The sequence below is a fragment of the Puntigrus tetrazona genome, chromosome 3 (genome assembly GCF_018831695.1).
Source record: "Puntigrus tetrazona isolate hp1 chromosome 3, ASM1883169v1, whole genome shotgun sequence".
Classification (NCBI taxonomy): Eukaryota; Metazoa; Chordata; class Actinopteri; order Cypriniformes; family Cyprinidae; genus Puntigrus; species Puntigrus tetrazona.
Window position 1 is genome coordinate 15829121 of NC_056701.1, and position 27599 is coordinate 15856719.

At 38.4% G+C, this 27599-nt stretch overlaps 3 protein-coding genes across 8 annotated transcripts; 1 reads left to right on the plus strand and 2 right to left on the minus strand.

Moving 5' to 3' along the window:
• On the minus strand, positions 1-7264 carry wipi2 (WD repeat domain, phosphoinositide interacting 2). 2 transcript variants are annotated; one of them, XM_043230742.1, is made up of 12 exons: positions 7053-7264; positions 5989-6071; positions 4808-4977; positions 4617-4713; positions 4274-4371; positions 4081-4173; positions 3566-3636; positions 3363-3470; positions 3023-3187; positions 2831-2938; positions 1852-1949; positions 1-1779 (listed from the first exon to the last, which is right to left on the minus strand). In XM_043230742.1, the coding sequence occupies exons 1-12, from the start codon at positions 7124-7126 to the stop codon at positions 1667-1669; spliced, it is 1278 nt and encodes a 425-aa protein (XP_043086677.1). In that variant the 5' UTR covers positions 7127-7264; the 3' UTR covers positions 1-1666. The 2 variants fall into 2 exon arrangements, with proteins under 2 accessions (XP_043086677.1, XP_043086668.1); XM_043230733.1 differs by having other exon boundaries at positions 3357-3470.
• mmd2a (monocyte to macrophage differentiation-associated 2a) lies at positions 5963-17846 on the plus strand. Of its 3 annotated transcripts, XM_043230786.1 has the most exons (8): positions 8306-8920; positions 10429-10540; positions 12681-12762; positions 14490-14650; positions 15936-16010; positions 16111-16212; positions 16412-16481; positions 17511-17846. In XM_043230786.1, coding segments are annotated over exons 2-8 (696 nt in total). In that variant the 5' UTR covers positions 8306-8920; positions 10429-10538; the 3' UTR covers positions 17715-17846. The 3 variants fall into 3 exon arrangements, with proteins under 3 accessions (XP_043086702.1, XP_043086721.1, XP_043086711.1); XM_043230767.1 differs by lacking the exons at positions 8306-8920; positions 10429-10540 and adding an exon at positions 5963-6092; XM_043230776.1 differs by lacking the exon at positions 10429-10540 and having other exon boundaries at positions 8789-8920.
• ap5z1 (adaptor related protein complex 5 subunit zeta 1) lies at positions 14495-27549 on the minus strand. Of its 3 annotated transcripts, XM_043230631.1 has the most exons (19): positions 27411-27549; positions 27137-27274; positions 26857-27043; positions 26638-26782; positions 25658-25770; positions 25391-25559; positions 24983-25024; positions 24227-24367; positions 24098-24135; positions 23499-23661; positions 23248-23426; positions 22470-22612; positions 22236-22388; positions 21384-21495; positions 21148-21245; positions 20822-20954; positions 20525-20739; positions 19163-19429; positions 14495-14629 (listed from the first exon to the last, which is right to left on the minus strand). In XM_043230631.1, exons 1-19 carry the CDS (start codon positions 27449-27451, stop codon positions 14602-14604), a joined length of 2505 nt encoding a protein of 834 aa, XP_043086566.1. In that variant the 5' UTR covers positions 27452-27549; the 3' UTR covers positions 14495-14601. The 3 variants fall into 3 exon arrangements, with proteins under 3 accessions (XP_043086566.1, XP_043086575.1, XP_043086570.1); XM_043230640.1 differs by lacking the exon at positions 24983-25024; XM_043230635.1 differs by lacking the exon at positions 14495-14629 and having other exon boundaries at positions 18897-19429.
• Between the last annotated feature and the right edge of the window lie 50 nt (positions 27550-27599).

A 27599-nucleotide genomic window follows, 5' to 3' on the forward strand; every position in this document is an offset into this window, starting at 1 on the left:
CATTTTGAACAGAGGATTTATTTAATCTTTATATGGAACAATTTACATTTTATACAAAAATCATTAGAAAACAGATTAAAGTGGCCTTGGGGGATTAGGTCTCATTGGCTGATGAGAACATAAGTCAATTTATTACTGACGTTGACATTTGTTGATATGCAACATCAAAACATGCTCAAGAGACAATCATGCATACAAATGATCTCAGGATCCTTTAGAGCTCCAAGAATTCAGGCAGTAACTCCGAATGCCTACATTGTTTGTTTGCCCTGTGTGCTTATTTGGACACATTGGCTAACGCTGCGTTTTTGTTTTTTTTTAAATATTTGGTAATCACATTCATAAACCCCTGTCCCCTTATTTTTATAAGAACCCTGGATGTCACATTAAATATTTTGACCTGTTCCGGTTCAACTGCCAGACCATGTGACCTGTTTGTTCAGACCGCAGTCCTCAGGGATGTCTGAGAGAACATACCCCATTTGAAAGCTAAATGCTGCAACCTTTTACTAAAGATTGATGTTTAACTGAAATACATCATGTTTTTCCTTCTTTGCAAAGGACAAGGCCTCCAAAACAGGGACCTACCTAAAACGAGGCTCATGAGCAATCATCTGCTGGCATTGAGAACAAATCAAAGAGACGGGGGGCATAACTTTCATCTTACTTTCTTCATTCATTCTTTCATTACGAACGAAACAAAACGAAACCATGTTCATCACAGTCTAGTCTCTTCTCAAATCGATACGTGAAATGCCTTCATCAGTCATCGGTTCTACTACAGAGGTTACTTGAGTTTGTGTAACTTAAAATAATACAAATTCTTCAAAGAAATCAGGCCATATGAAGACACTAGGGGTAATTTAAAGCCAAAAAGAAAGTTTTGATCTCCACGTTGCCTGTTTACCCATAATGTGGCATGGGATTAATTAAAAGAGAGTATTGTAAAGCATGTGAGCGTACAGATGCGGTAATTCAAGATAAATTTAAAAAGAACCCTCTCGGCCTGTTAAAAACACTGTTCAAACAGTAATTGTAACCAGGCCGTGATGTTAACACGTCATATACACTGTTATTACAGGACAATATTCACATCTTGGTTGCCACTGAACAACCACAGATGTTGATGATTGGTAAAGGACTTCAACAAGGCGGACACTGCACAGTTGTATGGTGACGTAGCAGGCGGCGCAAGCCAGTTCGCTTTCAATCACAATTGAAAAAGACACAAATGCACAAACACACAAAAGTGTCTGTCAAAGTTCAAGAGGAGAAATGGCCAGCAAACACATCAGAACCATCCACATGAAAGCAAGTTTTCTAGAATTTCTAATCTTGGCACATGTACATGCAAAGCTAAGAAACGTGACGCCTGCAGCTTGGATTTCATATTTTGGTCTGATTAAGGACATAACTGGGCATTTAAAAAAAAAAAAAAAGGAAAGCAAAGAAAAATTCACCAGGTTTTATAAAGCCACAGGGGTGGGGGAGGGTGGGAAACATCTATACGCAACAACAGACAGAATAAGGCTACAGCTAGGCTTGCTTTAAAATGATCTCTCTTTTAATCCCTTTCTCTATCAGGTCACACATGTCCATAGCAGCACCAGAGGAGGAAACCCCCCTCTGCAATGTCACTCAGTCGGCTCCATCTTCCGCCCGAGGCTCAGTCTGTTTCCAGGATTAACGGAGGCTGCTCGTTCTCTTCGTCCAGGTGCAGGGTGTTCATGTCATCCTCCACTCCAGCACCCCCTACCGCCCCCTGATCCTCAGTGTAACCTGAGCCGATGAAAACCTTTTTAACATTTCCATTCTTTCAGTCTTCGAGTAAAAAAAATGAAAGCTTCTTACCTTTGGCAACGGCAGCACTGTAGGTCTGTGCCACAAGTGGCCGGTCGTGAGCTGTCTGCTCGAGAATTTCATTCGCTGGCTCTGCACTCCCATCTAACCTAAAGGACAAACACATTTGCGAGAGAGATTAAATCAGTGTCAATATAAAACTACTTTTCTAGATAAAAACAGTATGATACAATACAAAGGGTTTAATGCAATCCTTAAATTAAAAATGTTGTTTGTAAGACGGTGTTTAAAGTAAATTAGGAAACTTGCCTTACCGCAAAGAAAAAAGAAATTAAATTAACCTGAAGAAAATACATAAATCCTATTTTTTTTGTATAATTATTTGATATTGATATTTAGTGTTCAAATATGAAGTGAAATTAAAGCTGCAGCTTTACAACATTTATATAATAAGCGAGTGCACCATGAATCCATTTGAGATTGTCCTGAATCTCTACGGTACACCTTTTTGTTTATATTCAGACTGGCTTGAGAAGGACCAATGAGATTTCGGTGTGGCTGGGATTACCCAGGGAAACCGTTAGTTCTGTTTTCACAGTAAATTGTATGCTTTTATCCAGCAAGGATGCATTAAATTGATCAATTAAGACATTTATTTTACAAAAGATCCCATTTCAAATTAATGCTTTCATTTAAACATCATATTTACCTGAGAATCTCGAAAAAACATTTATTACTGTTTGCTGCACAGTTACTGTTAAGAATTTTTTTCCAACCAAATCAGCAGATTAGACTGATTTCTGAAGCATTTCACAGGAATTGCTTTGCTATCGCGACAATGAATTACGTTTATATTGAATATATATATTGATATATACAAAATATATTGAAATATAAAACGGTTATTTTAAATTGTAATTCGCTTACTCTTTTTATGTATATATGAATAAGACCCAAACGTTTACGATAGTGTATATATAGATTAGTAGAGCCTGACAGATTGTTTCAGCTCGGTAATATTGAATCTCACTTATGCTGCTTCATTAGTGTGCACTCTCCCCCCTCTTGTGGATCCAGATTGTACAGGTAAAGATAGCCATCCGCTGCAGCCACCAGCAGACGTGGGATCTTCTGGATTCTAGAAACCAATCACAAACAAGATAATCAGACACGCATCTTTGCTGATAGCAGCTACAGTCTCTAGATTGAATGTTTTTCTCACATGGCCAGAGCGCAGATGTTCTTATGACCTGAAAAGGGCAGTCTGACTGTAGCAAATGCCCTTCCCTGAGTGAACATCTCCGTTACGTGTGCAGGCAGGTATGTTGTGGAGGCCATCAGTACTTTCCCGAAGTATCCAGTCCAAGTAGTGGGCTCCTCTTGAGGCCTAAGATGAAAAACAAAAGTCGGTCGGAAAACGAAAGCTATGCATATATTCTGTTTTTAGTGCAGATCTGTTATCAGGAGGAAGATTTATCTTTAAGTTGCACAAGGATTTTGTATTTGATATGCGAGAAGAAGGTCTGAAAACCACTTATTTCAGTGGACATCATTACACTGACTTCTCTCTCTGGGTCTCCAGCTTAAAAATATGAACCGTCTCCGTGTTGCTTGAGGCAGACAGATAGAGCCCCTCCATACTGAAGGCGAGGGAACAGATGCTCACACATCTGTCAAGGGATAATTGAAGAAAATGCATTGTTTTCGCTTTGTGTGCTTATTATATTTCTTGGCATATTTGTAAAACGGCAACATAGTTTACTACCTCTTCACTCCCCTCCGGAACTCAAAGAGCTTTTGGCCTTCTGGAATGGAGAACACTCGGATTACAGTGCCTTAAAAAATACCAACAAAAGAGGGTTTCAAAAATGTTACTTTTTAGGAGAAATACAAGAAACGAAAACTCTTGATCTATTATTCAGCGGTTTAAATCTAAAACGTCAATATGCAATCAAGTTCTTTTTTCAAAATAAATGCTCTTCTTCTGAACTTTCTATTTATCAGAGAAACTAAATAAAATGCATTAAAGTTTCCACAAAAATTTTAAGCAGCACAACTGTTTTAAACACTGATAACGATAAGAAATGCTTATTTCTTATTTCTGAATGTGACACTGAAAACCAGAGTAATGAGGCTGACAACTCTTCTTGGCATCACAGGAATAAATTACATATATATATATATATATATATATATATATATATATATATATATATATATATATAAAAAAACATACATACACAAACACACATACAGAGAAAGAGAGAGAGGGAGCTCTACCTTCTCAGATGCTGTGGCCAATTTAGTGCCGCTTGCATCAAACGCCAGTGCTGCTAGCGGACTATCATGGGCAGGTATCATGTTAGCTGCCCTCTGGGAAGGAGTATCAAACATACAGACCTATTAACCAACCCTGTTTAACAATTCCTTAAAACCATAATTATGGCGAACACTGAAACCAAACGGTACTTACCAGATTGACTGTGTCAAAAACTTGCACCTCTCCAATTGTTGCGCTTCCCGGATAGGCCAAGTAACAGTTGTCATTACTTATTGACAGGGCACACAGTCCTTTAAATGTTTAGTGACATATTAATAATCACAAAACATCTGTCTGGCTAGTAGTAATAACAGCAAGGACATTAGTAACAAGTCACCACATCATTTGCAAACCTATGCTTTCAGTTCCCCAAATAAAAATAGACCACTACATCTTTTTAAAAGAAGAAGCTGCTTCATGTACTTCCCCATTAAAGTCTGGAAAAAAACAACAACACACTAATAATAATGAACTGGTGGCAAGCACTGGTACCTACCGAAAGGATTCGGAGGGGTCTCTCGAATGGTATGTAGTACTTTCATATCCCTAATGTTGTGGATATAGAGTGACTCCTCTAAACACACTATCAATCTCTGTTAAAATAAAGCAGGTTTGCAACATCCTCACTTGTAATAAAACACAACATTGCAATCATGAGTTACAGGAAATGGCCGCTTGCTGACTCACCTGTCTGTTTAGTTTTACAGCCAGTATAGTGTTTGAGTAGCTGTAGTTGCATATCTCAGTCCCTTTCTTGAAGTGACAGACTTTCAGCTTCCTAGGTGCCTTAAGGCTGACAATAGCGACAAGGCTGCTGGAGAACAATCTCTCCACGATGCACACATCTTCTGTGTCAGCTGAGCACAAATACAGGAGAATATAAAACATGTCTTATGCATTACACTCATGCAAACATTTACAATGGACTGTAGTAGTGGTTCTCATCCTTTTTGACTCCCCGTTTGTTCTTCAAAGTCTTCCCCCGAATAACAGAAGCTAATGTACTTTCTGCTGTAATAAAGCTACTTGTTTTATAATTCTTACTTTATTCATTTAAATAACCGATATTCATTTTGTGATGAAGTAATAAAAACCCAACATGGTGTATTCTTCAATAACATAATTATTAGGAGGATATGAATGATTTTTTTATAATTATAATTAGATTATTTAAAAGTATATATAATCATTTATTAATTTTTGAGCCACTTGTAAGCCATCCTGCGTCCTCTGATATTTTCTGAGGCTCTTTTGAGAACCTGTGGACTACAGAGACAAAACAAAAACGTCTCCATCCGGCCTCCTGAGTATCTGAGGATTAAACAATAGCAGGCATTACAATAGACTTGACAAGTCACCGATTAGGACCATTGAGAGGCACAAAATGTGCATGCAAGCCCTTCAGCTGTGACTTACAGCATGTACAAGAATGCTGACTCCCTTTATAAAACCATTATTACATTAATGAAAATATAAAGCTCTATTTAAATATTTAAAATGTTGTTTGTTTGCGTACATTGTAGAGCCATGCTTACACTTTAAAATATAACTGTTTACTGATCTAAATTAAGCTTACTAGCTGGCCTCTATAGATACTATTAACAGCTGAAATGTTTTAATTATAACGTTGCCAAACAGGATCAAGGAACACAACTATTCGTTTTAATAATTTTCAAGGTCTTTCACATTTTTCAAACCGTTTGTACACCCCTGGTTATCTCTGGCCTCCAGAGAGAACAGAAAGACATTATCAAGCACTTCAATCAACTAGTATCATGCCAGAGGCATAAGCAGTCATATTAGACATTATTTGCATAACTACACAAGCTTATGAAAGGCTGACATCAGTTACTACAAAAAGCGCTTACTACATTCATAGATTTGTTCCAATTTGTCCACTGATGACAAGGAGAAGAACTTGTACCCGGACTTGGTACCAACAGCTAGGGATCTGGAAAGCAAAGGCAAGGAGGTAACAATAATAAAAAACTGTAAGTGATTAAAACACAAATCCACTTTTTTTATGGTCTACTGGTATGCTTAACGACTAAAACATGTGAATGAATGATGGTGAAATGTATTAAAGGGCTGTTTTGCAATCCTCGTGGTATAATGTGACAAACTTTCTATAGCAGCTGTTATTATTTATTAGACACCAGTGAAGTCCAAATAATAAGCTTTGACTAACTTGACAGGTGGTTCTTTGGTAACTGAACTCGGAAAGACAAACAAACGATATATAGATAGATAGATAGATAGATAGATATAAACAATCGTATAGAAACTATCTTCCGGGCAGATAACATTCAACCGGACAGTCAAAAAATACAAAATGAGCTCAGTTTAAAGTCAGAGTTTGCTCTGGTGTAGCTAACATTTAAGCTACTATTGCTGTTTCTTTTTAAGTTACTTCGTTAAACACACGCGGATGACAAATATATTTAACACTTAACTACGTATATACAATCAAATGTTAATTCACATCCCTTATTTAACATTTCAGTTAGGCTAACAAAGAGCTTCGCAGAAGAGCAAATATGCAATTTTCTCGTTAGCATGGGCGCTAGCGCTACAAGTCTCGTGAGTGAATTTGTCTGAAGTTACTTTACAGGGGGAAAAAACTGGGTGCTGATTTAAACAAAACAACGTTGCATCAACAGATCGCGGGTAAGTGTCTTAAGAGAGACCAAATTAAAAGCCACACGGCGTAGCAACGGTGGCTGTTTTAGCTGGTTAGCACGCTTAATCATCATATCGCTCTATTTGCACAGCACGCGAGAAAAGAGACGCGACACAACGAAAGCGCTTCCATTATAACGAACGCGGCTTCGCACGGCCGCAGCGCTAACTATCTGCTGATCGTACTGACAGCATTGTGCTGCTGTCGTGTAGATGGGCTGTTAGGCCAGCAGTAGCGTGGTTCTTTTCTTACGTGTTATCCTGATTAAAGTTGGCGAAGAGCAGCTGGCTGCAGCCGGCCTCTCCGCTCTGACTGGCCAGGTTCATGGGCTCGACACCATTTACAATTAAGCCGAAGCGAAAAGGGGTTAGATCAGTGAAATCTGGTGTCGTCTCGCACTGCCATAAGTTCCACCCTTGTTCCAATGAATGTTGTTGTTTTTCTCCAGCCACTGTTGCACCTTTTCGTGCGCATGCGCTCTGGCTGCTGCACGCATTCTAATTAAAGGGAAAGATGCTCTATTTCTCCCTACAGCGAAAATGCTCTGCAAAACCTTTACACAATTAATTTATTCACTTAGCGGCTTCCCTGTGACGCCTGTTCGTTGAGAATAGCCTCTATGTCATCCTCATGATTACACCTTTGCTGAAAAACCTATTGTTTACAAGTTTATATTCTGCCCTCTGATAGCTTTTAGCCTTTAAAATCTTTAACAAAGTTGGCTAAATTGAAAAAAAAATCTAGAAATTGTTTTTTTAATAATATTACTTATCAATTCATTATTTGTACTTTATTATACTCATGTTAAAATATCAGTTTCAAATACGATAACCTTTAAGGAAAACGGTATATCTCGGTCACAGCATTGCATCCCCTTAATAAAAACTTCAGATTTGATAATAAAGCTAAGCATTTAAATATCATCTTACAAAGACATTTTTTTGGACGACAACGGAAAATCTATGCATTTAACACACAAATAGTCTGCTCACTGCTACCATTAGTCCTGTAAAATGTCAATGATTAACATTTTTATAAGCCAACCTTACTTTTTGGCCATATAAATAGCAACATCTGTTTTTCCCCGCTCACTCTGGTCCTCTAAATAATGTTTTTTTTTCCTTCTCAGATATGACATCTGTATTTTAATGATAAAAATATGGAAAGCGGCATCAAATATAATAAAATCGTCAAACCTTTAGACAAATATTTTATCTAAAGGTTGAAAACTATTCCATTTCAGAAATGCACTATTCAATAAATATAATGATTTCTTTTTCTTTTCTTCTTGAAGGCCCATGGCTGAGAACCACTAGCTATACAGATAAAGCATGCGAGCCATTTCTGCAATAACTATGGATAGAAGGAACTGTTGTGAACTTATTTAACCAGCAGAGGGCTTCGTGCACCGTACCTCTGAGAAGTCACGATTCCTCCTGACTAGTATAGTTCACTATCAGCGCAAACCTCCTTGGGGTCACCAAAAAAAAAAAAAAAAAAAAAAAAAATGCGCTGAGAGCATGTCGGAAACGTTGAGATGTGATACCCGACCACTGTAATTATATCTTCCAGTCATGAAAATAACGACCAATTTTAAAACAAACAACAAAAAAAGTTTGTTAATGACAGGATTTAACCGAACACCCCCAGATGCGCGTAAGGCTACGTAGGAAAACATGAGGGTTTTGCTGAACGGCGTGCGTGTAACGGATCTCAGCTTGTTTGCGTCTTTCTAAACAAACATAGCTAAAGCAAACATCCGACGGGCAACGGACCAACGTGATGCAGTTCGTCGGGAGCGAGCCTTTCCCAAGTTCACTTTGAAGGTAGCGAAGGGGCGGAGAGGGGATCGAGCGCAGCTGCATTCCTGACCGGGAGAGAGCGGCTCGCTTTACGGTTATCACAGAAACCCGCTGTCAGTCTCTCAGCTCCTCTCGGACGCGCCGGTCTTCACGCGCTGCTTCAGGCGCCGCCGCTTCCTCCCAAGTTTTGGACACTCTGAAGCGAGTCCGCCCGTCGCTTTCGCTGGGAGCAGACGGTCCGTCCACCCGGGAGCCAGCTCCGCAGCGAACATGTACAAATATGTACGGTATGGATTTTAGGAGGACGAAGCTCGGCAGGTAAACTGAATATCTAAATAACGTCTCTAGCATTGCTTTCTGTGTACTATAAAAGTGGTCGGCTTTTGCGGGGTTTTTGAAAACTTGTTTCCAACTATGTTAATAACAGAAAAGCGTTATTGAAAGCACAATGTGAGGGTTGTTAATAAGAATGTTTAACACTATTGAGCTCAAATGAAACAGCGCGAGCCGTACAAGTTCTGGTTCAAACATGTTCGAAGAAGCCATTGTGGTTTAATTCGCGGGGGAAAAAAATCTTGAGGTTCTGTAAACTTCTACTTTCATTTTATTTCTGCACTGCTCCAGCTTGCTTTGGCGTTAAACATCGCTTGTTTTGCGCTAACGCTTCTCTTTAATTGTAGATTATGGTATAATGCCTATAGCTGTTTATTTATTTTACAATAATGTAAAACGTTCGTATAGCTCAATGTCAGGTCACGAGCAGGCTTTGTTTTTGCTTTTTGAGATCTTTGCCCCCAGAGGCTGTTAACTAGGTGGGATTACGTGCAAATGCGGCTTTTTTTTCTTGCAACTTTTTAAATTAATGCGAGCATTTTATAGAGCACCTCAATGCACAATACATGCATGAAATACAGAATATCTAACCATTTTATTTTGTTTACAGTCCCACAACGTGACCACTTGATTGGCATAAAGAAACATAGTTGAATTTGCTGAGAAATTACTTACATTAGGCCATCCAAGATGTAAGTGGGATTGTTTCTTCATCAGTACAGATTTGGAGAAATTTAGATCCTCTGCAGTGAATGGGTGCCGTCAGAATGAGTCCAAACAGCTCATAAAGAACATTACAATAATCCACAAGTGGCCCACACAACTCCAGATTTATCTGCACGCTTGTAAAAACAAATACGTACAAAAAGTTTTAATTTTATAGCTACTGTAGCTTGATACTAAAATACTCCTCTGAAAAGCTTTGTCTGAATCAGGAGAGAAATATGCACAGATCAAAGCATCAAAAATGAAGTCCAAAACTGTTCTAAACTAATATGTTGGTGGATTTTGATTTGAGAGGACAGCATGATCTGGACTTTTTTTGAATGAAGCTTTATTATGTTTTTTTAGTGGGACCTGAAGTAATGATTAAAAGTTAAAAGACTTTTAAAATAGGCTAAACTGATCAATTTAGTCAAACTGTGTCACCGTACCTAGACGCAGTGTTTCCTCTTAACCCCGTAGAACTCTTAGGTGAGTCATAAACTCAACCTGTCGGCACCTGATAACTTTCATTTCATCTCCGTAATCTTTCCAGAAAGTTCAGACACAGGGTGCCCTTCAGTGTCCTCTCATAAACGATAGTACAATAAGTCAGACTGTGTGTGTTTTTGGCCCCTTGTGCCTATTTGGTTTGGATCCTCCTTGTTACAAGAGACTTGCATTGTGGCCGTCTGAGTGCATATTTGTTTTTTGGACGGGATATCATGGCCTCTGTCATACACGGTTAGCACACTCACCAATAAATCACTCAGTTAATTGTCTGCACCCAGAAGAACCGGCCTTCATGAAGCTGGAGCGTATGAAAGGATAATGAACAAGGTTTTATCAAAAGACGACGTAGCCTAAGCCACTTTATCACGACTTCCGTTTGATTACTTGCATGTAAGTATCGCAATCATCTGCATTTTATAACATTAGTTTTCAGCTATTTGATGATGAAAGATGATTATGCAGCAAAATGCGCTTGCTGTGTGGTTTGGAAAAAGAAGAACTTCACTTTTTTTTTGGGGATGCAATGTTTGATGTCACGACTAGCATGTAGGACCACGTCATGCATGAGTGGACATCTTAGCTGAATCATTTTTGGCTGAAACCCAAGACCAGCGCTGTGTATCGTGTTGCTGTAGAAGCTCTGTAAAGTGTAAACATCCAAATCTCTGAATGTTTTCGCTTATCCTCACGAGTGTGGCATTGTCATATTCTCGCGCAGACGCGTCAGCACAGATGCGCTGGATCGCAAACGTCTGAGAATTTAAAATACAGCTAAACGTGTCTTTGTTTTTTCAACTTTTTTTTCATTTCCTGTTATGAATCTTAGGTTTTCTGTGTTTGTGAATCAATAAAATGAACTAGATTGCCTTTATGGAGCATGAAGTAGTTTTTTTTTATATTTAGAAGTGTTGATAAAACATTTCCCTATATCCAATAGTCAAACTGACATTGTTTTTCCCAGTTTGGCCCCAAACGGTATTATATAAAAGCTATTTATTTTATAAAAAGTCAATCTGAGAGTCCCGTAGCAATGCCAAACATTCATTTAATGAACTCATCCAGAATAATGTATAGGATGGCCTGTAGTGCTGAGTAAATATTTCCCTGCATATAGTAAAAATACTGTGATACGGCAAGTGACACTATATATACCCAATAACTATGTAGCTTAAAGGCACATTCTGCATGAACTAGCAGCTCTGGTGCATTCGGGCATTATAATCGAATGTGTTATTGTGAATGCAGCTCCTATCACACCTGGATCACACTTTTTTAAAAAAGAATATTAATTGCCTAATAAAAAAACCACCTTACAGCTATTTTTTTTTACATTAAAATAGGTATGAAGAAAACTAAAAGAGTTACGGAAGCACGTTTCATTACAACAAGGACGTGGCAGTCCTATAAGTCAGCACGTATGCTTTATCTTTTACGAGAGTGCAAATGAAGACAATTAATCTGTTTACCGCGAGAAATACGCTCTAATCAAGATATATAATCGAGAAGCAGAGTAAGACGGTTTCCAGAGCTCGCTCGTTTATCCTGGTTAGCAGTCTAGCCCACTTCCCTGTGTCCTCATGCACATTAATTAAATCACACAGATAAAGAGTGTTTGGGGGGAAATAAAAAAGAAAATCCCAAGCCTCAGGTTGGCATGGAGACTATGACATCATTGCTCAATACATCAGCGGCTCAATGTAAGTGGCATAAAAGACCTCATTCCGAACAGGATTAGCTTCGTCGTTAGGTAGTTACAGATGCTAGGCAACCTTGCAATACAAGAAAATTCTAAAAATGTGATCTGAATGCATATTAAATCCTTGAGGAGCCTCAAAGAGGGTTACCTAACGCTCTTGAACTTGAACATTATGTGCTCTTGATTCTTAATGGGATTCATATACTCTGACTACAACCTGTAACACTGTCCTACTGTTTCTGTGCCGTCGAAAGACATGAAGTTTGGGTCAGTAAGGTTTAATATTTTTAAAGGTAAATGATACATCTGTTCGCCAAAGACGCAATTAAATTGGTGCATTAAAGTGACAGTAAAGGCATTTATAATGTTATAAAAGCTTTCTATGCTGTTCTTTTGAACATTCTATTTTAAAAAAGTATCACATTTTTATTTTAAATGCTAAGCAGCACAACTGTTTTTTAATATTTATAATTATAAAATGTTGAGTAGCAAGTCAGGATCATGGTACACAGAAAGTTCAGCTTTGCATCACAGGACTAAATTACATGTTAAAATATACTCAAACAGACAGTTATTAAATTGTAATAACGCTTCATATTATTGATTTTATTGTATTTTTAAATAAATGCAGCGTGCATAAGAGCCTTTTATAAAATTATGAATGTATAAATCCAATCAATATAACTTAAAAATGTTAACAAAATTTAAAAGGGCGTGAGACATATATTGCTACAAATTAATGTATATTTAATAAAGGGAAAAAAATTGACTGAGGCCGAACCTTCGGTCAGAATTCAAGCATTTCAAATTCACCAAAATATATATATTTTTTAGGTTTATGAACAACCGAGTCCCATCTAGCAAGAGATACCAGCCAACCGAGTATGAGCATGCAGCCAACTGTGCCACTCATGGAGTAAGTAGAAAAATCTACTTCTCATCTCACACTGAGCTCAGAGCAGCTCAAAGCAATATGTTGGAGAAACCTCACCATAAATAAAGTGGTTCATAACAATGCATTTGATCACAGACCGGACGGTCGGTCAATATTTAGCATACAGACCTCTGGTTTTGTACAGAGGAGGCTTTGATGCCATTGACGCAGAAAGGTCACCAAAATCACAAAAAGATCAGAGATTGTGTGATGTAACACTGCTCAACAAACACAAATATTTCATGGATATACAGGGACAAAATCATTCATTCAACAATACCATTAAGTCATCAAGTCTTTTTCATTTGTTTGACTCAGTTCTCTATTCACCCTCACCTCTAATCTTGGTTTATGTACATGTGTTTTTTTCTGAGCATGTTGGATATGGCCTTGCTCCGTGATGTTGTTTGGATAACATCCTGCTCTCTAATCCCCGCCTCTCAGAGCTGCACATCTGGCACGGCCAGTTCACGAGCTTCAGCATGAGACTTTGACCACAAACTAAATCCTCTTTGCACCAGTACATTGTCGTCTGGCTGTGGAGTAAATACTCAAGAATACTGTGCATCTACTTTTCTGATGTCTACAAATTAAAGTCTTGAAAATGTTATTTTATTTAATTTTTTTAATAATATGCTTATGTCAAAGTGCTGTAAATGCCTAGAATTTCTGGTTTGGTTATTACCTATGAAGTAGGCTTCTGCAGAAAATCAGTGTAGGACTTGTGGGATATGTTAAGAAGATTTGGTCGGTCAGGCTACAAATATTCAAATTTTCCAATGTAATTACAGTCATTTAAATGGCAAACTGTACATACATAATGTTAAACTAGGGCTGGCCATTTCTGTTCTGTATTGATTTTTTTCAAGTACTATAATGTAGTGTTGCAGTGGAGGCAGTCTGAGATAAGAAAATATGGCCTTGGTCTTTGAGTTTAACACCATATTTGAGTTTAAGACCATATTATCTTGCTATCGGTCCACATGTTACTGGGTCCACAGGAAGACCAAGACCAAGACTTACTGAGTGTAGGACAAGATTTTAATGTTCTTGATCCTCAAGTCCACTCCCAAGCTATCTTTTTCATGTTCTTGTGCTTGGTCTTAGTCTACATGCTCCCGAGTCCATGGCAAAGTGAAAACTAGGAAAATAGTGTCCCAGACTTGGTCTTAGTCTTAGTTCACATGCTCCAGAGTCTACAGCAAGACCAAAAACACGAAGAACTGGTTTTAATCTTGAGTGCAAGATTTTATTTTCACAGTCTTGGTCTTGGTCTTTGAGTCTAAGACAAAATTCTATGGTCTTGGTCCTCAGGTCTGAGTTCAAGGCCGTACTGACACGATCTTGGTCTTTTAAATTGGCCACATTTAAATTGATTCGTTCTTTAATCCAAAGCAAATGAGGACAACAGAAGCAATAAAATAAAATCAACAAAAGAGCAACCACATGCTCCACATAAAGTCCAAGACCATGAACATGTTCAGTCACGACCACATGTTCACCTCCTAGTCAAGTGATGGACTTGGGAGCATGTAGACTTTTTTTTGGATTCGAACTCAACATTCTTCTGGTCTCATTCTTGACTCAAACCCAGATGAACTGATCTTGACTCTAACACTGCTTTAACACACACACACACACACACACACACACACACACACACACACACACACACAAAAAGATACATATTGATATTGTCTTCTGTTCAGTTCTGGATCATTCCCAGTATCCTGGGCAGCTCAGTGTTGTACTTCCTCTCTGATGACCAGTGGGAGACCATCTCTGCATGGATGTATGGGACAGGTCTCTCTGGGCTGTTCATCATGTCCACCATGTTCCATACGGTGTCCTGGAAGAAAAGTCATCTCAGGTAAAAATGTAAAAAAAAAGGTTATGTGTTCTTTAAACACAGTCCTATTTTATTTCAAAACAAAAAGGAAAGATCCTTAGCAGCGTCTCATATATACACCTTCCCACATTTAACCCAAAACCTTGATGTTGAACCAAAAAAAAAAGCATGTTTTCTGTCAACTAAAGAGGATGCTGTTTAAAAAGAGCATATGCAGAATGTTTAACACGTTTCTGCCTTAGGGGATTCAAGAATGACTAAGCACACACTCATTATGAAGTGCTTTAAGATGTGAAACAAACAGATTTCCTCAGTTAATTGGGCATGTTTCCTGTCTTCCATGATATTTAAAAATAATTCAGCTGCGAAAAAAAAAAAAAGAAAAATGATGCACTTTACATCTTAAAACCGACTCATGACAACAGACGACATCTGAAATGAAATATTTCCACTCGACATGTTGACGGTCAAGCCCTGAATTTACAGAAAACAAAGAGTAGTCATATGTCATCTGCAGGCATGGAGATTATTTAATGTCACAGCTTTTTATGACTCTTCCCAGATACGCAGTTTCATGCTCCATTAGCAGCACCGTTGCAGATTTACTGGAACATCGTATGAACGTCTCATACGTCCACGGCGCAGTATAAAGTAAAACGTTGCTTTAGGATTTAGCATATTTGCATATTGGCTGTGCTAGGAGGAAGCGTCAGCAGCAAATGCAGATTTAGTGGAAACATCATGAATGAACTTTGGATCTTCATCAGAGCAGGACACCTAGACAGTTACACATGAACTCGTGTTGACAGATGGTATCACATGGGCCTGTCAGTTCATGCTCATCAGTCTGTGATTCAGTCAGACCCTGCCCATTCCACATTACACCTACGGGAACAGAACAAACAGTGTTTCATTTAGCCAAACCACGCCTCAAATCCCTAGCTGTGAACCAAACACGCTTGCCACAATAGCATGTTACAGTGATTTCTAAAGGATTATCGCAGGAATAACCTCATAGGAATAAATGACATTTTTAATTATAGCGAAAAAGGTTTTTTCGAACTACGGTACTACTGTTTATACTGTATTATTAAACAAATGCAGCCTGGGGCCTGGTTTATTTCAGGCAGACTTATTGTTAGTTGATTTGGTTCAAAATATGTCCAAACATAGGCCCACGGTGAGCACAAGAGACTTCTTCCAAAACAAAGAACCTCAAAACTGTAAACGATAGCGTAGCTCACGAAGGACAAGGATTTAAGGAAGAGACTGATTTTTATTTTGAAATGTTCTCTTGATGTAACAGGAAGGTGGAGCAGCGATTCCATATGTGCGACAGGATGGTGATATATTTCTTTATTGCTGCATCTTATGCACCCTGGTGAGCATGTGATGTGTGTCTCATCTAGTAACATCACCATCAGCATTTTACAGCTTCACAGGGACAGTGTGTTACTGACACAAGTGTGTGCTGTGTTCAGGCTGAACCTGAGGGAGCTAGGACCCTGGGCTGTGCACATGCGCTGGTTGGTGTGGATCATGGCTTGCGCTGGCTCTGCCTATGTCTTCTTCTTTCATGAAAAGTAGGTGCCCGCTCTGTTGAGGGTGTAGAGGATAACGATGACTCTGGTGTGGTTGTCAATATCCAAAATTGTCTAAAAATGCTGTTTGTGCCTTTTCTTTTGCCATGCAATTGCAATAATGAATGCTTCAAATAATGCAAATGTGTATATTACCAAGCCAGCATCAGAATGTGTTTAAAACGGCTGCGTTATGTTTCAGGAACAAGATCCTAGACTTACTGTGCTACACTGCCATGGGAGCTGTTCCTGCAGTTGTTCTTCTGTCAATGGTAACTGACACCTATACATGTTTTCCTAAATACAGTAATGAAGGCTTTTGAGATGCCTTTCGCAGCTTATTTATATTTTAAAACATTTCCGTTAGCTAGTGTTGTGAACCTGAAGTATACTTCGCTATTAAAGTAGGTCTTTATTTCATTAATATCTTTGTGAAACCACGTCTTTGAGTTTTCGAGTCATTTAATGAATCAGGTGCCTTTCCCGATTCATTTTAAGGAGATTTAAAACAGCCTATCAGACAAACAATGTGCTAAAACATAACGAATTACATGACTAAATGAATGCTTTTTAATATATAGGTTGGGATATATTTATGTAACAGTTGAGATTATTTTTGAATAGGCCTTGTGCTTTTACAGGGTGCTTCTTAGATAAGACAATTTAATACTTTTTAATGATCTCGTTTACATCTGTATATGAAATCTACATATTCTAATGGGATAGTTACTTTGAAAGGGGAATATGGTTATTTTATATATATGTCTGGAGATTAGGAATAATGGGGAATATTCAGTTGTCAACCGTGATTTTTATATATATATATATATATATAGTATTTAACAATTAGTGGTGTCAAGTGACTTCTATATAGTCAGCATTTAAAGTGGATCGAAAGCTTTCATCAAAGTTGTCCTAAAACCTAAAAGCAAAATGCATGCTTGTCTTAGAACAACTTTTTTAACCCAGTTGAAATGTTGACTACCGTACATATCCTGTACATCATACATTTGGATCAGAATATGTGCATATTTATAAAATGGAATAAAGTTGGTAAGGGACGGAGACAAATAAAAAAAGGCATTCTCGTGATTGAAGGAAAAAAAAAAACTTAACATACTGTTACTGGATTTTAATCTTTAAAAGAATGTCTGCATTGGCATAGCAAAAGTTTCCATTAGCTATTCATTGGGTTATTTTTTTACACACGCACCCAATAGAGAAACAAATAGCATTTTTTTGTAGTGTCCCCTGTGTATTTCATCTGTGGGAGAGCGACCTGTTCAAACTGATTATTTTAGCCTAACAGAGAGGGCATATTAGAGCTGTCAGTGGGCGGAGTCTTCTACTGCCTGGGAATTGTCTTCTTCAAGAGCGACGGCCTCATCCCATTCGCTCATGCCATCTGGCACGTCTTTGTGGCCGTGGGGGCAGGAATACACTATTACGCCATCTGGAGGTACTTGTATGCAACGGGGACCGGCCAAATCAAAATATCCAGGTGACAGACGGAGATCTCAAGCGTGTTCACACATACAGGGTTTGTCGAGCTATAAAGACAATGTATTTGATCATGAGTTGCCTTTGCATCCCTCTATATTAATCATAGACGGGTATGCTTTAGTACTGTTGGCCTAAAATGTATTTTTATAGAGAGGGATTTCTGTCCCAATAACTCAGCACCTTCTGGCCAGTCTATTTTTGCAGATGTAGTCTTAACCTGTTGACATAATGTACTGTTTCAACTGTCAGCGTTTACAGGCAAAAATGCGTTTAACACAGAAGACATGAATAACATTCCACATGCTTTAACTGAGCTATCTACTGCCTTGAAATGAACTCCCATAATCAGACTGTTCTTGGGAAAGTCGTTTTTTGACATTTATTGGCATTGAGCAGAATAATGTTGAAGTATTTCTACTGTGATCTTGTAGTAATGTATATGTACAAAATGTTTAGAAACGAAATGGTGTTTAGATGGAAAGCTAGAGGGGATGACATGATTTACTGTCAAATAATAAGAGGTCTTTTATGCAGTAAAAACTGTATTATTATGAAGTATTTTTACTATTTTATTCCTGAAATGGCACTTCTAAATTTCCAGCATCGTTATTATCATCAATGTTTTAGCAATTTATTTTGTCTTCCTCTCTTATATAATTAAAAAAATATATTTAAAGCATAAACCCCAAACTTTCACAAGAATATTAAACTGCACAACTGTCAATATTGATCGTAAAAATTATTCTTGAGCCCCAATTGAAGTCAGCTGAGCTCCCACAGAGCCATTTTATGTCAGTGGGAACGAGCCACGAACATGGAAACTAGCCTTGATAAATGATGTGCTTCTTTGTAGTAAAAGTCGATTAGACTTATTTCAAGGTCTGATGGAAATACAGACTTTGATGAAAGTTAAAAGGTGTGTTTTACCTACTGACAACATCTAGCGAGAAAGCTCAGATATGAAAGTATGTTTTAAGCACTGTGACTTTGAATGTATAACAGGTTTTTACTCATTTTGTCATACTATTGTCATTTACATGACTGTAAGCACCCGAGACATTTTTATTGTGTCAGATTTCATTTCTGTGGTGAACTCTTTTGTACCATTAGTTTTACCACCTCAATCTAAACTGTATTTTAACAGTTTTGACCCTAATCGCGAGTGGCAGTAATAAATGCAACCCTCGACGAAAACATGTTTAATTCATAGAAATGTGTCTCTAACAAACATTTCAATAAATCAAGACATGAATCACAATCCCTTTTGACATTTGTTCTGATATATTTGTGACTGACGAGCAGAAGTGAAAATCTAAAGTGCGGCGCTTGCCGGTTTTGCTCCAGCGTCTCGGGCTTTCCCTTTCCCTCCCACTCCCTTTGTGTCCTTCACAAACTCCCTCTTGGTATTCTGCACAGATACCTCGAAAACGCTTTCCTAGAACTGGCTTACGTGGGCAGGAAGCTGGAATGTCTGTGGAGGAGTCCGCTGACTGCTCTCATGCCCTGAGGAAGCGAGGCGTTGGTGTCCCGGTGCCAGCGGGGGCCGTCGCCTCCGGCTGAAGGGGCCAGGACAAACTGAGCCACATTTGGTAACTTGAGCAAGTTAATAAGTTCGTGGGCTCTCGTGATGATCTCCTCGGTGTCCTCCTCACTGTAACATGCTATTACGGGAGCACTACGGGCAAACGTCCGCATCTTAGACAGGCAAAGCGACACTCTGTGACAAACATACATACATTAGACAAAGAACTATTAGTTGATACTGGATTCACTGAATAGTACGACTCAATCATTTATTAAAGTTTGAATTAAGAAAACGGATTAAATCTGGCTAATATGAACATTACAAATATAGAAAGGTGAGAGACCACACGGACCACGCGCGTACACTTTAATTGAAATGACAAAAATAAAACAATAATAACAGTGTTGGGAAGGTTACTTTGGAAATATAATAATAGGTAACAGATTACAAGTTACCTTATTTAAAATATAATAAACAGTGTAATTATTTTATTACTTCATTGAAGTAAATGTAACTCATTACATTGGATTACTCTTCTAAATTTCTTCTAAATGCCAAGGGAAAAAAAAAAGCATATTACATAAACCTAAATAGGAAATGAAAAAAGTTATCAAATAAACACGTGTCCTAAACTCTTGAAACATCAGTGCCTTATATTTTAGAAATCCTATTATATCTAAAAATGTATGGAAGTGCGTAGTAATGTAAAGTAATACATCTCCTTTTATAACTGAATTAATTTTGTTCTTGTTTTGTTCAATTTATGTTTTTGATGTTTCTGTTGTACTGAACTGTGATAGGAAACAGTACTAAAGAAATGATTAAACATCTTCAACATTACATTTTAACATCTTGCATATTCTGCAAGGGTTACGTAAAGGGCAATATATGTGACCATGGATCACAAAACCTCTTAAGCGTACATTTTCTGACATTGATGATATTAAACATAATCTGAAGGCTGAATAAATAAGCTTTCTAGTGATGAATGGTTAGGATCAAACAATATTTGAGGGTGCAAAAAAAAATAAATTGTCCAAATTAAGTTTTTATTAATGCATGTCACTAATCAAAAATTACATTTTGTTATATTTATGATAGGAAATTAACAAAATACCTTCATGGGACATCATTAATATTCTAATGATTTTTGGCATTAAAAAAAATCTATAATTTTGACCTATACCTTGTGTTTTTGGCTATTGCAACAAATATACCCGTGCTACTTAAGACTGGTTTTGCGCTCCAGGGTGATCTGACGGAGAGCGATGGAGAAGGCTGGTGTACCTGGGAATGAGATCCTGGCTGCGTGTGGCCAGTTTGGCCAAGGTGGTCATGAGCACAGTGATGAGGCGGGGGGAGAAGCTCGGAGGACTGGCCGACTGTCGCACCTGCGTGATCTCAAACAGCACCGCCTCCAAACTCTCGAAAAAAGATGTGATCAGTTCCACCGTGCAGCGAGGGTCGTAGGAAACGGAGAGATACTCGCCAATGACCCACACCTGAGTTGAAACGTTTAGCACAGTCACGCGACACAGAATAGCGTGACGACACTCACAATCACGGTTCACCTGCGCTGCTCACCACATGCGTGTAGAAGTCTTCTTTACTGTAAATGTTGGCAGGGGAGCTCGCGAATTCCAGCATCTCCCTGGACTGATCCACAATCAGCGGAGGGTGGAGTTTGCACAGGGCCTGCAGGTGGGTGCTGAACACCCTACGATCGTAAATAAGCACGTTAAAAATCATTTACACTTGCAAAATTTAAAAGATGTCTAAAATACGCATCCGAATCACAGAAGTACTGAGTAATAACCTCGCAGAGTACAATAAGAACTCAATATAAAAATAATAAATAGGCAAATCTTTTGCACAGACGAGTGTGTTTTTGTCAATAAAGAGTGCCTCACTTTTGGACTTCAACGTTAAATGTTTTGATGTTGTAGAGCAGACTGCTTCTCTCCAGCAGCACTAGCAACAGCTGGTTCATCATTTTCTCATCAGCTTTCTAAAAAAAACAACAATAAAATCACTGGAAGAGATGACACAATTCAGACCTTGTGACGTCTGGCTAATGTGAGTGCACATTAATATTTTTGTACTGGTGTGGGCTATTAAATGGCCTGACCTTTCATGTGTGACTCACCTGAGTGACCGTGTTGAAATACACATGCAGAAGCACAGGAACGACCTGAGAGCACCGAACGACCCGTGGACTCTCAGCCATGTCAGCCAAAATCTCATGAAGCATTTTTAGCCTATGAAGCAATCGCACTCGGAGGTTTACACTAAGCACATATATTTAACACACATGCACGCACACTTCATTTTTATCCAACAATCAAGCGTTTTCAATAGTAGGGTGGTTGCAGGTCCATGAGTTACTGTATAACTAACCTAGAATACATTAAATATACACTATTTTACTAAATTAAATGACAAATTAAATTAATTAAAAAAATGACAGTAAAGACATTTACATTTAAGATTTCTATCTTCTCTAATGAATGCCGTTCTTTTGAACATCAAAGAATCCTTTAAAAAAAAAAAAAAAAAAAAAAAAAATAATAATAATAATAATAATAATAATAATAATAATAATAATAATATATATATATATATATATATATATATATATATATATATATATATATATATATATATATATATATATATATATATATATATATAAAAATCACAATTTCCCAAAAAATTAAGCAGTTTTTAACACTGATAAAAAAAATGTTTCTTGAGCAGCAATTCAGGTTATCAGAATGATTTCTGAAAGATCATGTGACACTGATGATTTGCTAAAAATTCTGCCTTAACACAAGTTACATTTTTACATATTAAAATGTAGAAAAATGTAGTCTACTGACTCCAAACTTGAAATGATGTAAATGTGATTTAAATGATACTCCCTTAACATCCCGCTACCTAACTGAATTCCTAACTTCTTTTCTAGATTATAGTCTGTAAGTATCATGGCAGGTGTTACCTGTCTATTGTGTCTCCAGTCCCAGCCTCAGGTCTGAGGATGTAGAGGAAGAGCCCTCTATAGGCCGGTTGGCGGAAGGCATCCAGACAAGCGGCCACCTTCGCCCCCTGCTGGTCCCATGCTGCACGGTCTGAGGCCTGATAGCATGCTGATCTGCAACAGCATTGCATCGCTAATTCACATCACATTCAACTCCAGCTGAAGCGCTGATCTGTAGTGTGTAAGGTCACGTACCTCTGCTGGAGGTCCAGGGCTGCTGCTAAGCAGGGCAGATCAAGGACAGTGTGCAGTAATTCGATGGCTGTATCTGGGGCTATCAGTGATGGGAGCAGCTCCACAAACTCTGCAATCAATCCTGAACTGTTCCATGCCAAGAACTGGAGGAGGAAAAACAAAACAAAACAAAACAAAACAAAAAAAATCTAGTAAAATGCAGCATTGCTTGACTTGTTCACCAATAGATCCTCTGCAGTGAATGCAGCTGATAAAAATATATAAATAATCCAAACGTGATTCACACGACTCCAGTCTATCAGATGACATTTTGTGGAAAGGTGCATGAACTAATCCATAATTTTTAGAAACTTCAAACCATTGCTCCCAGCTAAAATATAGTCATCCATTCGTAAAATGACTTTCTCCAGTGAAAAACTTATCTTGTCTGAATTAGATGATTTACGCACATATCAAGCGCCTTTCAAAAGTGAAAAAAATCCTAGAGTCCTGTGTATTTGAGAGAGCAACACATGATAGACTCTTTCCCTGCGTTATTATCGATTAAGTACTTGCATTTTGGCCAGAAGCGACGGTTTAAAGAAAGAAAATCTTGTGGATTATTGTGGTGTTTTTAATCAGCTGTTTTTGACGGCACCCATTCACTGCAGAGGATTGATTCACTTAGAAGCAAGTGATATAATGCTACATTTCAGCAAATCTGTTTTGATAAAGAAACAAACTCATCTACATATTGGTTTTTACTAAATTTCTTTAAAAACACGATAAGCCAGCCCACCTTCAGGAGGTTTGGGAAGCTCTGCCTGTAGTTGGCCACTCGGTCCTGCAGCACGCTAGCATTGAGAAGACAGAACTGGACAAACTCGAAGGCGAGCATGGGCTCGTTGAACTGCTCGGCGGGACAGTGACTGAAGAGTTGGCAGAACACAGCCTCCGAGTCCACCGCGGCGATCTCACCTGATATTAGAGCGTGTGGACATACGTCATACTGTGTGGGAGCCATGCGCTGCTATAAGTCACGTCACTCACTGTGGTTGAGGTAGAACTGAGCGATGGGCAGCAGGGCCCGAGCATAGGCGAGATCTCCATTCAGTCTGCCGTACAGGGCTTTGATGCACGGGAAGGCACGGTACACATAGGAGGGGTCCTCACCACAGATGATGTCCATTATTGACACCGACTCCACAATACACTGTACAACAGATACACAGAGTCACCGTCCGCATGTCTAGATCAATAATACAGAGTAAAATCCTATTCGGTTTTATTTAATACTAAAACAATTATATTATCCACTTCATTTATGAGAAAGGTTAAAAACATTTTTTTTAAAAAAGGATTAGTTTACGTTCGTTTTTCTATTACAAAATACTGCATGTTCCTTTCAAATTAACTACAATCTTTTTTTATCATTGTTAATTTTTCATAATTATGTCAAGGTTAAAATGACGAATCTAAATATATAAATACAGTATGTGGGAATTAAAATTTTACTTTTTCAAAACAACTCAACAGCTATTCAAATAATATTTCCATTCTGTTACTGTAGCCTTAGTGAGAAGAAACTTTCAAAAACACTATCAAATTATACACGCATGTATTTTATTAACAACATATGTATTACTTACTGCTTTCTGCAGCTCTGTATCGGTCTTCTTCAGGGCTTCTACATTGTGAAAAATAAGAGAAATAAATCGATACGTTTTCCAGCAGGCTGTAATAATCATTCTTTAATAGGTGACCTATGATCTACTCACTCCGGTCGCTCTGTTCAATGAGACGCTGACAGTACTCAAAAGCCTTCTCTCGGAGTCTTTCTTTGGGAGGAAGTAGTCTGCTGGAAGAGGATGTGGCTGACACCATGGACATGACTGAACTGTCTACCTCGGAGCGATCGTCTGCGCCAACAGCACAACAAATTACAGCACAATACACTAGACTACAACACTCAAAGCACAGCTCCTTTTCCAGCAGGATTTAAACAAGCATGCTATCTGACAGGATCCAATGGCGTTGCAGGGCTGAGCATACGACATGTAGGCTATGTTTGGAACAGCATACTACAATAGCACGCAGTACATACAGTGTGCAAACTAAGCACATTTTCTGAAGGCCCACGCAGCTTCCTACATTTGCCAAAAGTTGCAGTATACGAACAAAGGCACACAGCATAAAAATGCGATTTCAAAAGCAGAATTCTCAAGAGATTAACTGGATTTTGCACAAAAGTAAACATGGCAAGGCCATGACATTCACTGTATACTGCATCTCATGCACTATTTAATAAAAATAGTAGGCTGTATCCAGTTTATTCACCACAGTATAGAGTAAGTATCATGCTAGTATTTAATTGCAAAAATAGCCATAGACTCAAAATCGATTTGATACACATAGGTCATTATAAATCACAGATTAATGTCATTGAGTAGAGAGATAAGAGTTTCTGATTGTGCAGGAAGGAAAAGCTCACTGGCCGTGGATTGATCATATTAGACTTTTCGCCAGCATCTTACCTTGGTGCTGTGAATGAATGCCCTGCGCTTTTATTAGTAGAGCTAGCAAAGATGAAAATCCCATGTTACTCGTCTTAACTAAAAGTATATATCCTACATGGGACACATTCTGTAATGTGTTGTTATTGTTACAAAGGTTTTCTAGCAATGAAAATAAAGCTGAAATAAAACAGAAATGTATTAATGTATTTTTAAATGTATTAAAAACAAAACAAAAACAGAAATAAAAGCTAATCCAAAATATTACCAAATAATAAGTAACACTAAAATAACATTGACCATAAATTAGTACTGGCAAACGATTAATCACATTCAAAACTAAAAGTTTTAGTTCGCACAATAGATGTACGTGTACTGTGTATATTTATTATGTATATATAAATACATGCACATACGCCTCTGGGTTACCTGATTCTGCGTTTGTAGTCCCGTCTGTGTCGTAAGCGAGCAGCCAACTCTTGATCATAGAGAAAGCGTACATATTCATCCACTGGTCCTCCGTGTAGCTCTGACCCAAACACAGCACAGTGAAGAAGTCACCCGTTACCACCCCATCCACCTCCGTCAGTGGAGCAGGCTGATGAAGAGACGTCGACAAGTTCACGGAGATCACTCAACAGTATCACTGCACCCGAGCTATCTGACTGACGAGCACAGAAAAGCATCACGCCCCACCTGACGTGTTCTTGGTCCACTGAAAAACCCCCCAGAAGACATGGAGGCTCCCTGCTGCATGCTGGCGTAGCGCAACCACTCCACCAACTTACGACTGACCACATTCACCTGATCTGGGTTTAGTGATCATAATTCACATGGTCAACGGCTTTGCAGTTTCCATATTATAGCATTTCTGTTAAGCCTTTTGAACGTGCATGACGCCAACTATAGAGCAGGGTTTAAAGTCGATTTGGAAATATGCAAAATGAGTTTGTTTCTTCTTGAGGGCAGAATTAGAGAAACGTAGCACTTGTTCACCAACGGATCCTCGGCAGTGAATGGGTGGCGTCAGAATGAGAGTCCGAACATCTGATAGCAACATCACAATAAACCACAAATAATTCACATGAATCCCGGGGCCAGTTGTTTAATTTGGATCAGAATTATCTAAATTTGGAATTGGGTTTTGCTACCCAGGATCAGGTAAGCCATTTTACTTTTTGTTGTTTTTTTACATTTAGTTTTTTTTCAAAGCAAAACTGGAATGAACTGCCTTGACCACCCAGATACATACTTTTCAGATTAATAAAATTAAAATACAAATATTGATACCAACAGCTGTTACGTTACAAGTGCTGTTGGACCAGTTTTAAAGTTTTATTACATTTTTGTTCCTAAAAATCCATCCTGCTGGGAACAACCCATATTGTATCAAAAGTTTCCCAAAATGTTTTGAACAACTATTTTGAACAATTGCTTCTTGTAATTGTTATTATGGATTTAAATATTGCCCAGAAGCAATTATTTAAAATTAAAACACCTTAATGATTTGTTTCTTATAAACACACATCTTTTCACTTTATACTGACGGAGGTCGTATGGATTACTGTGATGCTTTTATCGGCTGTTTGGTCTCTAATTCTTATTTTCATTACTTTTACATTCATTACATACACTTCCAATATAGTATCATGTTCCTCAAATGTGACCAACTTTACCATCCGTGAGAATCTCTGGATATACAGTCATCATTTTAGAAAGAATGGCAAGCGTGTGTCTGGGTATCTGCCCGTCTGTCAGCCGAGCCTCCAGACTTTTCAGCAAATGGTGGCAAAGAGGCATCACATCTTCTTTATTTCCAGCCTGAGAACAATCTAGCGATTAGTTAAGTGTTCATGAGCAAAACACAAGCTAAGCATTAACAGCACGTGACTCACCTGAGCCAGAACAACGCTGGCCACGTAGCTTAAGGTCCTGCCGTCGTGACTGAGATCAGAGCAGAGGCTGTGGACGCTCGGGGGAAAGCTCTCTCGGATAATGGAGGACGACAGAACCTGATGCTGCTCTGGACATGATGAAGACCGAAGAACCGTCTGCAGCTTCATCACCAGATCTGATGGAAGCCTGAAGGCAGTGGAGGTGTTCAATCAAAGAATTAAAATGCCCCTTTTCTTCACATGGTCAGACATAGGGTTTCATTTTAGGAATAAGACTCACTCTCTTGCATATTTAGTGGCAGAAACTATCAGATTGAGCCTCTGGAGGGAGTCCACTGTGTCTCCACTAACATCTTTAGTGTGGAGCAGTTTAAATATGCGCCCACAAAACCTCTGCAGCTCTTCCTCCTTTATTTCTCTGAAAGTCAAGTTTAAATTAATTAAAAGATTTGTCGTCGTGAAGAACTTGTCTATCTCATAAGCAATAACTGACGAGTCATGTGATCAATACAGCTTAGACAGTAAGCATTTTAGGTAAAGGGATATAGATTTACCTCGCCTGCTTTATTAAACTCTCCGTCGCGGCAGCATACATTTTAGAAACAATACAATAAACACAAAACTAGTATCAAAACATTTGCTCCGTCGGCTTATGATGTCCTGACAGCAAATCACGTGACAAAACATGGTTCCGCTTTCCCGCGTCAGTCGGCCACAAAATAGTGTAACAAACAAGAGGGTAG

Coding starts and splice junctions, on each gene's coding strand:
- mmd2a (XM_043230767.1), top strand. CDS start 6,022: ATGACAAGGAGAAGAACTTGTACCCGGACTTGGTACCAACAGCTAGGG. Junction 16,213..16,411: donor GTCTTCTTCTTTCATGAAAA/GTAGGTGCCCGC, acceptor GTTATGTTTCAG/GAACAAGATCCTAGACTTAC. Junction 16,482..17,510: donor CAGTTGTTCTTCTGTCAATG/GTAACTGACACC, acceptor TGATTATTTTAG/CCTAACAGAGAGGGCATATT.
- wipi2 (XM_043230733.1), bottom strand. CDS start 7,126: ATGAACCTGGCCAGTCAGAGCGGAGAGGCCGGCTGCAGCCAGCTGCTC. Junction 3,188..3,356: donor ACCCAGAGAGAGAAGTCAGT/GTAATGATGTCC, acceptor TTTTCATCTTAG/GCCTCAAGAGGAGCCCACTA. Junction 1,780..1,851: donor CAGTGCTGCCGTTGCCAAAG/GTAAGAAGCTTT, acceptor TCATCGGCTCAG/GTTACACTGAGGATCAGGGG.
- ap5z1 (XM_043230631.1), bottom strand. CDS start 27,451: ATGTATGCTGCCGCGACGGAGAGTTTAATAAAGCAGGCGAG. Junction 27,275..27,410: donor AGTTTAATAAAGCAGGCGAG/GTAAATCTATAT, acceptor CTTGACTTTCAG/AGAAATAAAGGAGGAAGAGC. Junction 23,662..24,097: donor ATACAGAGCTGCAGAAAGCA/GTAAGTAATACA, acceptor TCTGTTGTACAG/TGTATTGTGGAGTCGGTGTC.